This window comes from Fukomys damarensis, unplaced genomic scaffold, assembly GCF_012274545.1.
Source record: "Fukomys damarensis isolate Sample0158 unplaced genomic scaffold, DMR_v1.0_HiC HiC_scaffold_13, whole genome shotgun sequence".
Classification (NCBI taxonomy): Eukaryota; Metazoa; Chordata; class Mammalia; order Rodentia; family Bathyergidae; genus Fukomys; species Fukomys damarensis.
Window position 1 is genome coordinate 18,812,841 of NW_022900925.1, and position 10,006 is coordinate 18,822,846.

Consider the following 10,006-nt stretch of genomic DNA (forward strand, 5'->3'; position numbering starts at 1 on the left):
ATGAAGCTGTGCAGGGCGCGGGGGGTCAGCCGGCCGCTGGTGTGCAGCGGGATACAGGTGTCTGAGAGGCCCTCGCTGAGGCCGGGAGCGAGGGAGTCCGAGGCGGGCAGAGCCGACACAGAGACAGAGCGGGGGCCCTGGGCACCGCCGCCCACTCTGCCCAGCAGGGAGCTCCCTGGGGGCCAGGGCAGGCTAGCTGGTGACAGGGTGTCCACGGACGGCCCTGAGCCACTTTCCCGACGAGCATCTGAAGAGCTCCAGCCAGAGTCCTCTTTGTGCTCCCCTCCTGTGGACCAAGGGCACATGTCACAGAAGGTTGGGGCTAGCAGGGATTTGTAGGTGTGAGGAAGGTCTAGGGAGGCTCTGTTCCTTAGCTGAGGCTCCACCCTCAGCCTTCATGCTGGGCTTCACACAGGGCCTCTCCTGCACCCAGGGTACTGTCCACATCAACCAGCTGATGTGAGGCCATCAGCTCAGTTACAGTATGACCGTCTCCACTGTAGGGGGAGCAAGGCCCAGAGAGGAACCGGCTCATGCAGGGCTCTTGCTATCATGTCTGGGGATAGCAAGCTGGGAAATGCACCCCAACACAGTGCAACCTCAGTCAGAAAGGAAACAGTAACTGAGCCTTGGGACTTAGGAAAGAGAAGCTGCAATGTGCAAAGAAAGGGAAACTTCAGTTAAAGAAAATTCAAGGGCTGGGGTGTAGCTCAGTGGCAGAGCACTTGCCTAACACATGTGAGGCCTGGGTATGATACCCAGCATCACAATAAAGAACAGAGAATGATTCAGATGTCAGCAAAGCAGACTGCCAACTTCAGATAGCCATTCCCTTCCCAGAGGAGCTTGAAGGTGACTCTTGGCTGCCTTCACCATCACCCTCTCCTGGCCACTGAGATCTTGAGGCTTTAACTGAGTTTTAACTCAGTGGCACAGTCAGCCCCCTCATTCAAACCTCTGCTGGATACTGGACATAAAAGTATAAAAAAGACACCCTGAGCTCGTTGAGTCCAGTGAGGAGTGACACACAAAGTGTGCTGGGAGCTGTGACAACATGGGGGCCCTGGAGAGGAGGAGGACCCAGGATCAGCCTGGGGGTGAGGGCAGAGCCAGTGGGCAAGAGGAAGAGGAAAGTGTACCAGGTGGTGGTGGGGAACAGCAAGTGCAAAGCAAGAGAATACACCACCAACAATCCAACAGCTGCAAGATGATTCAAACAAGACCATAGGAGTCAATAAAAAAGCAAGAATCAGTACAAAGGACATAAAAAACCTGTTCACAGAAGTCATGGGAGAACATGGCACCTTCGGACAATGAGAGTCCCTTGGACCTCAAGAGGCTGGGACAAGTCCAGGAACGACAAGAAATAAAGACGGAAGGGTCAGTCCAGCTGTAGCCACCTCAGGCAAGGCCTTGGACATCTTGCTAAGGATGACACAGGTTTAAGCCAGGAGGAGGTACTGAGACTGTGAAGGATGGTGGGCAGGGGAAAGAGTCAAGGGCTGTCAGAGAAAGGAGAAGCTGCATCTCTCTTCTCATCCCCATGGGAGAGTGAGGATGGCAAGGGAGAACACGCACCTCAGCACTGGAGCCCTTCCACTGTGTGCTACAACACAGGCCATCTCCTTAGGCCTCCCCCACAGTGCTTCTCTTCTCCCCAGTGGCCAAGTGAGGTCGGGGACACTGCCCAAGGTCAGATGGCTAAGGGTGTGATGGGATGGGAGTTGAACCCCTCCAGTCTCGACCACAGCACCATGCCCCTTCTCTCCCACAATACTATGGATTTTGTGTACAGCAAAACATCTTCGGAGGTAATGACATGTGCAAGGTCATCTGAGGAGATCGGGTCTTGCCATCTATGGTCTATGGAAGTAGAGAAGGCTTCACGTTCATAATTCATAAAGTGCCTTTGTGCGCTCTATCCCTTCTGCCAACAACCCTCCTCCCATTTCCCTTCATGGTGGCTTTCTCTTCTGTCTCTAGTTATCTGGGCAGGGCTAGTTAGCCTTGTCTGATGCTGAGGCTCCTTTAGAACTGCACCACAATAACATGGCTTAAGACTGGCCTCCTGGAGGCACTGGATACGTGCTTTCTGCTCAGGGGACAATGAAACAGTTCCTCAAATCTGTGGGCTAGTCTGCCATCAAGGAAACAGGCTCCAGATTCTTCAAGTTGCCTGTAATCACCACTGCTTTGGGTCAGCTCAAGGATGGTGAATGGGGACCTGCTGTGATGCCACCCAGTCACAGCAGCAGCTGTTTGACAGTGACTGCGGAGCCGCTCACAGAAGAGTTCATGGACTGACTAGTGATGCTGTGTCGGATAAAGGGTGGGGAATGTCAGGGAGAATGATCGTTCTCTGCTCACCGGCACAGAGAATCATCTGTCACTCTCCTGTCCTATGACCGGAGATCACAACGGACATGATGTCAATCACTCCACAAGCCTAATACTCAAAAAAGCAGTGCCTAAGCACAGCACCTGAACTTGTTTCATCTTCACAACAATCCTGAGAGAGGGGATGCTATGATCTCCACTAGACAGATAAGGAAAATGAGGCACGGAGAGCACAAGTACCTGGCCACGGTCCCATGGGTTCTAAGAGGTCACACAGAGGTCTGCAGTGAGACGAGCTCAAGTGTTACCCAGAGATCCCAGCTAGGGAGCTCAGCCTTTCCACCACCGGGAAACAACCCAGTCACCGGTGGAGTCCAAGCCTCAACCTCAGCCATTAGCAGCTGATGTGTCCTCGACCAAACCCTCCTCCCTCTCTGGCTGGATTCAAGGCTCAGCCTCCTCCTCTGTAGGGATGAGAACATGGGTCATGCCACTGGCATTTATCTCCAGCACCTGCCAGGTTGCCTGCAGATCAAGATTTTCTAAATTGGGTGAAATTCTCTACACAATACTCTGTTCAGAGGCCCTGGTACAAAACAGCTAGGGAAGAATTAAATTTAATACTCTTTGGGGAAAAAAAAAATCAAGCAGAATATAAACCTTACTGATTTCCTTAAGCCCCAGGCAGCCAGAGATAAGACAGGCAGCTCAAATAATTAAAAATGGGCCTAATTCCATTCACTAGGCTCATTTTAATGCCTCATCTGTGTGGAGAAGGGGTGTTAAGTGAGGCATTTGAAGCTATTTCCAAGACAAGATTTAGAGAGCCTGTGAATAATTCCCAAGGTCCTCATCATAATGTAAGATTACACACTCAGCTGGGACAGCCATATACATGACTCCAGCTGAAAAACCACAACATTTTTCTAGTTGTGCTTGGCTCAGGCTAAGCCCACATCAGCATGTGTTTCTGAGCACAGAGCTCAGCATGCCACTGGGGCTGGCAGCAAGAGGGGAGAGGGCTGGGGCCAGACTGGACAGAATGGAATGCAGGAAGCTGGCGGAGAGCACCCCCTACCCCACACACCTTCCCTGGGGGCAGGTCACACAGGGCCAGCCAGCAGGGATTCTAACAATGGCTAAAGCTTCCTGGGCTTGACTGGCCAGACCAAGTATGATCTAGACCTGTGGACCCTGGGAAGCCCTCCTTCCTGGCCCAGGCCCATCACATACTTTCTGAACATCTACCCCAGCCTTTCCTAACTGCCCAGAAGCCCCAAGCCACATCTGCCCTGCCCCACGGCCTGCTTGGGCAGAGTACCCACCTCCTGGGGCCAGAGCTGGGAGTCAGACATGGGCAGAGGTCTGGGGCAGAGGAAGGAAGCAAGGCCCACCTACCTAGGCCCGTCACCTTCCGCAGGCAGGTGAGGGCTTGCTGCAGGCGGCCACACTCCTCGGCGCTGGCCCCACAGCGCTGCAGCGTCTCCTTCACCTTGGCCTCGTCCATTTCCAGCAGGGCATCCAGCTGATCTCCCGTGAGCTCGCGGAGGATCTCCTGAGGGGCACAAGTGAGAGCCGGGTGAGCAGTCAGCAGGCGGCAACATGGCATCCTCGGCCCGGCCTCCCTGCTGAGTGGCAGGGGTCAGCTGCGGGCTGGGCCAGCCTCCCCGACAGAAGCCACCACTTGTCTGAGGACAGAGGCACCTCCCCACCCTCAGTGCTTCCACAGACAGCAGCTGAAGGGGAGACGCTAACTTTGGGGTAGGTGCAGGAAAAGGAAGAAAACACAGGAAAGCTTTTCATGAGGGAGATTCTTTTTATTCCTTTGCACAGGAGTTAGGAATCACAGTCACTGTTCACAATGACCAACACTTCAAAGATGGCCCTTTACAACTATGTCCTGCCTGAATCAGACAAGAGAGATTTCTAATGAAAGTGATCCCACAAAGGATTAAAAAAATAATAAAATAAAAGAACCTCACCAGGTACCACAGAGGCACTTACTAATTTGTTTATTTAACTCGTTCAAAATTGGCCACCCCTGGGGAGTGGTGGCACACGCCTGTAATCCTGGCACTTGGGAGGCTAAGGCAGGAGGATCACCCTGAGTTCAAAGCTAGCCTAAACTACATACTGAGATCCTGTCTCAAAAAACTCAAAAAGAACAACAACAAAAATCCAGTCACCCAGCCTGCATGACACCTAAAGAGAGAGGACCAGACAGGACATGTCACCTAGTAGGGAGAGGAAACTGGAAGGATTTTAAGGTGATCTACGACCTTCACCCTAGGTACTATTCCCAGTGATGTTATATTACATGGCAACAGGGAAATAGGCCAAGAAGGCTTACAAGAGCCCTTCAAACACAAAAGATTTTCTCTGAATGGCAGCAGAGTTAAATGTAAAAAGAACTTGGTAAGGACTTTGTGGAGATAAAGAAGGCAACCTGAGAAAGAATGGGGGCAGCCTCTTCAACAAACGGTGACATCAGTAGACAGCCAGCAAGGAAATGGGGGGACCTCAGGTCCACAGCCATATGGGGCACTGAGAAGGATACCCCCAAGGGGAGGCACTCTGGGGGCACGCTGAGCAATACGATCTAAACTTAGGAAATTAAAAGGCCTAAAAGTAGGCTTAGCATCAGTTCCCTCTAACCCTGTACTGCTTCTCCCTCCAATGTTCTCTCTGGAAGTCTTATCTGCATTAAGACCAGAATGCAGGCTGGGTGTGATGGCACATGACTATAATCCCAGCATGCGGGACACTGAGGCAGGAGGACTTCAAGTTCAAATCCTGCCTAGGCAACTGGGCAAGACTATTTCAAAAATTTTTGAAAACTAAATAAAAAAGGCTGGGGGAGGGATGCAGTTCAGTGGTAGAGCATCCCTGCGCTTTGACCCCTACTTTCAAAGTGGAGAGAAAAAAAATTAGGCTGCAATAGTGAGCACCACTGCCTCTGTCCCACCTGAAATCTGGCATCTACCTCAAAAAAGAAGGCTGCACCTGCATGGCCTTCCACTGCAAGACAGTGGGCTGGTCACCCAAATTCCAAGAGAATTAGAAGCTACTTTTGTCTCTGGGAACATTTATTCCCTAATTATCACTTAGGGCCTCTACGTTCCCCCTGTCCCACTCCCCTTATGGGAAAGGGGCATATAAGCCTGGAAAATGATTTGGGCTAATGGGGAATACGGTATGTGACTCTGTCTATGCACATAGAAAGCTCATGTGTCTTTTCTATTTAATCTGTCTCTGTTAATTTATTTCAAGGGACCATCAAAAGGCAGACGGGAAACTGCCTTTCACCCCTAAAGCCATAAGGAACTGAATTCTAACAACCTAAATGAACTCAGAAGTGGTCTCTTCCCCAGAGCTTACAAATAATAGGCCTGCCTGGCCAAGGCCTTATTAGGCCTTTTAAAATTCTAAAGCAAGGAAGGTAGCAGAACCTACCCAGCTTCCCCTATTCATTGTGAGCTGTGAGCTAATACATGGGAGGACTCTAAGTTTCTAAATACATTATGTAGCAATAGAGAAGTAATACAAAGAATTAATATTTGAATCAGGCCTAACTGAATTCAAGCTTAGGCTTTTTTCAGAAGGAGGTCCATAAAGGCCTGCAGCTGATAAAAAAAAACAATGCAGCCGTGTCCCTTCCCTCCCAGACTTGCAGTCACCCGTGTGTGTGTGTGTGTGTGTGTGTGTGTAAGGAGTTGTCAATATGAAGAGCAGAGAGAGAGAGAGCGACAGCAAGCGCAAAGAGGTACATGACCAGATTGGGTTCTTTTTTCTTCTTCTTTAGCCCTTTCTGCATTTTCCAGAGTTCCTGTAACAAGGAAGGCCAGATATGATCCTGTAAGGTTCACAGTTCTTGAGAATCTAATTTTCAATTTTTCCCCCAGCAAGTTGTGTCTAATTTTATTTTTAAAAAGCAACGTCAATGTCAGCACCTTCACAATGCTGTACATTTTAAGGCTCAATTCTCAACACTGAACATAATGAAGAAACTGGCCAGGCTCTGAGCACAATGGTGGGGAGCCCCCAAAGCCCTCCCCCCACAGTGCCTTGGGGCAGTCACCTCTGTGCCTTGCCAGTGTACCCCCCACCCCACGGTCCAGGGACCTGAGTAAGATTCTCCTTGCTGTTTAGGGCCATTAACACCAAAACAAGAAACAGATGAGTAACAGTACCAAGAAGCTCATCACTGTCAGAAAAACCTTTGATTGTCAGAAATCCCTCAAGATGATAAAGAGGAAAACAGGAAACCGCTGATAAGGCCAGCACAGATGGGGCAGCTGATCAAATACTGATCCCAAACACACGTGCCTTCCTCTGTTCCCCTCAGCAACTCTCCACTGCAGTCCAGTTTTGACATCAGTCCCCCCTCTCTTTTACGTGAGGGGACTGCCAGGGCAGAACAGAAGTGACCTTCCCTGCTCGGAGCAACTCCCCACCTTCCACAGCATGGAGCCCTCTTGGTTCATCACCCACATCAGCACCCACCAACACCCACGAGCAGCACACGTAAGTTTTCCAGGCTGTGGTAACTCAACCGTGTGCTGGAAAATGCGATCTGTCTGATGGTGGCTGAGAGGGATTCGATCCCCAAATCACCATCACCCAAATGGGGTTTCTTCTTCCCTTCTTTTTTATTCCCCACCTCCCCACCCACTCCAAGTTTCAATTTCTCAAACAAATAACTACATTCATTATTAGAAAACAGCAAATGTACCCAGCACTAGTGTACATTATCTCCACTCTAAACCATCCAGCAAGGAGATGCTGTTCAGTCCGTTTGGTGGGGGTTCTGAGACCTCCTGTGAGTTAATAAAAACAGCTGGGCCAGAATGAAGCCCAGATGTGCCAGATTCCAAAGCTCCTTCAATGATCCCATGCTGTCACTTGTTCATTTGGCACAGCCTTGGAACTTAGAAGCTACTTTGTGCATGGGGGGGGGTCACTGTTTCAAAGTAAATTAAAATTCTACCTACTTCCGAAAAAACTACACTGTAAAATAGAATGTTTTCTGTACTCCATGCAACTGTACTAACTCCCAGGAAAAGATAAAGACAGAACATGCTCAAATCCATTGCCTCAAAAAGTGAAAAATGTAAAAAAGAGAGGATACCCCTATAGCTTCAAATGAACGAGAAAGTGTCTCTCAGGCCTCTATGGCTTCAGGCATCAATGTATTCCCCTTAAATGAGGTAGGAGGAGCGCCTTTCCTTTCCCCTTCCTTGAGTCCTCTCTTTATGCTCCAATTCTAGTGGTAAAGGTGGGCCAGACCAAACTGGGGGTTGGCCAAGGGTGCTGGGCAAGAGAGCCAGTCTAGGGCCTTTATTATAAGAGGTGCCCCTGGCTCTCCTAGGATAGGCGACTGCTTCCTGGGCCATGAATGAAGCATTCTCACAATGAGGAAAATGGTCACTTAGCACACCACTGCACCCAAGATTATTGCCTTCATTCCTAAGCAACTGTTCCATGCATTGCTCAGTCCCTCTTCCCTGAAGGACCAGCCTGGTCTCCTTAGAAGCTGCCATCAAAGGAGTTATCCATCAGTGCGCAAGCAGGTCAGGCAGAACGATGGTCTCATGTGCTTTCCTCCTTAGACAGCAGCAATGACACAAGAGAAGCCCATAGGGCAGCACTATACCTTTGAGTATTAAAGAGATCTGAATTTTTATTTTTGAATGGCTGATTTTTACATGATGGCAACTAACTCAAATCTGTGCAGACAGAAAAAAAATCACATTCACAGAGCTACTAGGTCTGAGTCTTTATACTGTAGGAAGCGATGTGATGCCTTCCAATGGTCAGACTAATCAACGACTTTTTTTTTCTTTTTTTGAGACAGGGTCTCACTATGCAGTCCAGGCGGATCCTAATCTCGCTACATAGCCCAGAATGGCCTTGAACTCATGGCGACCCTCTTGCCTCAGCCCTCAGAATGTTAGGATTACAGGCGGAGAGGGACAACTTCCAGCAGTAAGGACTCTAGGTGGCCAGTCCTACTTAGCGAGCCACCCACCCTGAATACACAGTGCTGGCATCCAGACTATCTTGCGGCTCAAAGTTAACCAAGGGAAGAAAATGCATTAGGTAGCTATGCTTGAATCTGGGATTTAGTATAGGAAGAAAAACATGCCCTGACAGCCTAGACCTCCAGATACAGGAGTTTTCCTGAGGAGGCCCGGGGGCTATGCAGATCCTCTGAGGTGGCCCTAATATCATCCAGTATCATGGCTCAATCATGCCCCAAAGCAGCTTGGCACATTTCAAACCTCATGGAAGGATGTGACCTGCTACCCCACTGACGGGCACAAACAAGGCTGCCTTATGCCTTAAGTCACTTCAAGCAAGAGTAACTCGCTTACGACCTCTCTAGATGACATCTAACCAAAATGAAGTCAGGGAATCAACTTCACCTCCTGCTGAAGGTGAGCTTCAGGTAAAGCCACTGAGAAACACTCTCAGGTCTGAGGGGCCCTGTCCCCCAGAGGGTGTCCCACCTGCCCAGAGGCCCACAGAAGATGTTAGGCTGTCTCCAAGCAAAGGGCAAGGGTCACGTCCTGTGCCACCCTGGAATTCAGAAGGGATGGGGGCTTCGAGTCCTTAGTGCTTCCAGGAGAATCACTGCCCACCCTAGTTTCTGCCTAAGGAGGAAACTATGGGACTAGAAACCAAGAGAACACATGGATGGATGCCAACCTGTTGGACAAAGGTGCTCAGTCCTGGGCCCAGTGTGCCTCGGGTTAGCATGGGAGCGCACAAGTGGACTGCAGAACACTGCCTCCCTGGCTCTGCTGCAGCCCTTCAAACCACAATCAATGTTTTGTAGAAGGGACATGAATTTTTCTTTCCGGTAACAGTGAGACAGCAGGGCTGGTGGAGCTCTGACATGCCCCAGTCTGTGGCAATTAAACCACACCATGAACAGGAAACTACTGGTCTCTTCTCCACAGCTGAAAGCAGGGAGGGTTTGGCCACGTGGATATCACAGGCCACACTGGGACTTACCAGCAGCCACGGGGTGGCCTGGTATCTATATTTAGAAACCTGTGCCACTGACACCAGGAGCTGTCTGTACTACTCAGTCAGTGAAAAGGACCGTGGATGTGCCAGGGGCCTTGGCAGGAGACCTGCACAGATGTGCTACAGTGCAAACAGAACTGAAGGGACAACTGGGTGGGGAGGAGCAAGGAGCAGGTCTGTGTTTTGCATTTCTGCTCAGTCTCGGGTCCTGGAGCACAAGGTCAGTCAGCAGTGTAAGAATTTCTACTCCATGAGAGCTGGAGGCACAGCCCCCAGCTTCCCTGGCTGATCATGAATCAAAAGGCCAGGTCATACCAGTAAGGCCAAAGGTGGTCGGTCTCCTATGGCCCTGTGGATGGTGACAGAAGACCCCATACATCCCTCTGAGGCTTGGGAAGGAGACGAAGAGGAGGAAGGGGAGGGTGTTTCTGTGGCAGTCCTAGCAGGGAGCCTGCATACCTCAAACTCACAGGGAACACCTGACAGATGTTCCTTCCTTCCTCCTCCCACTGCTGGGCTGAGGGAGCTGGAGGAGTGAGATTTGGATAATAATAGCCAGATATTCTGGGAGGCAACAGAGGGGCTGAGGCAGCCGGGGCCCAAATGGGCAGCCGGGGTGGGAGGTAGGAGGGGAGGT

The 10,006-nt window shown here is 50.4% G+C and overlaps 1 protein-coding gene across 1 annotated transcript in view; it reads right to left on the bottom strand.

Annotated features, from left to right (window-relative positions):
- Positions 1–10,006, bottom strand: part of Ksr1 (kinase suppressor of ras 1) — a 133,128-nt gene that overhangs the window by 31,093 nt on the left and 92,029 nt on the right. Inside the window, exons 3-4 of the mRNA XM_033762887.1 lie at positions 3,736–3,892; positions 40–286 (exon numbers count right to left, since the gene is read on the bottom strand). Of these exons, the coding sequence (XP_033618778.1) occupies positions 40–286; positions 3,736–3,844 (356 nt within the window). The 5' untranslated portion in view covers positions 3,845–3,892. The remainder of the gene's footprint in view (positions 1–39; positions 287–3,735; positions 3,893–10,006) is intronic.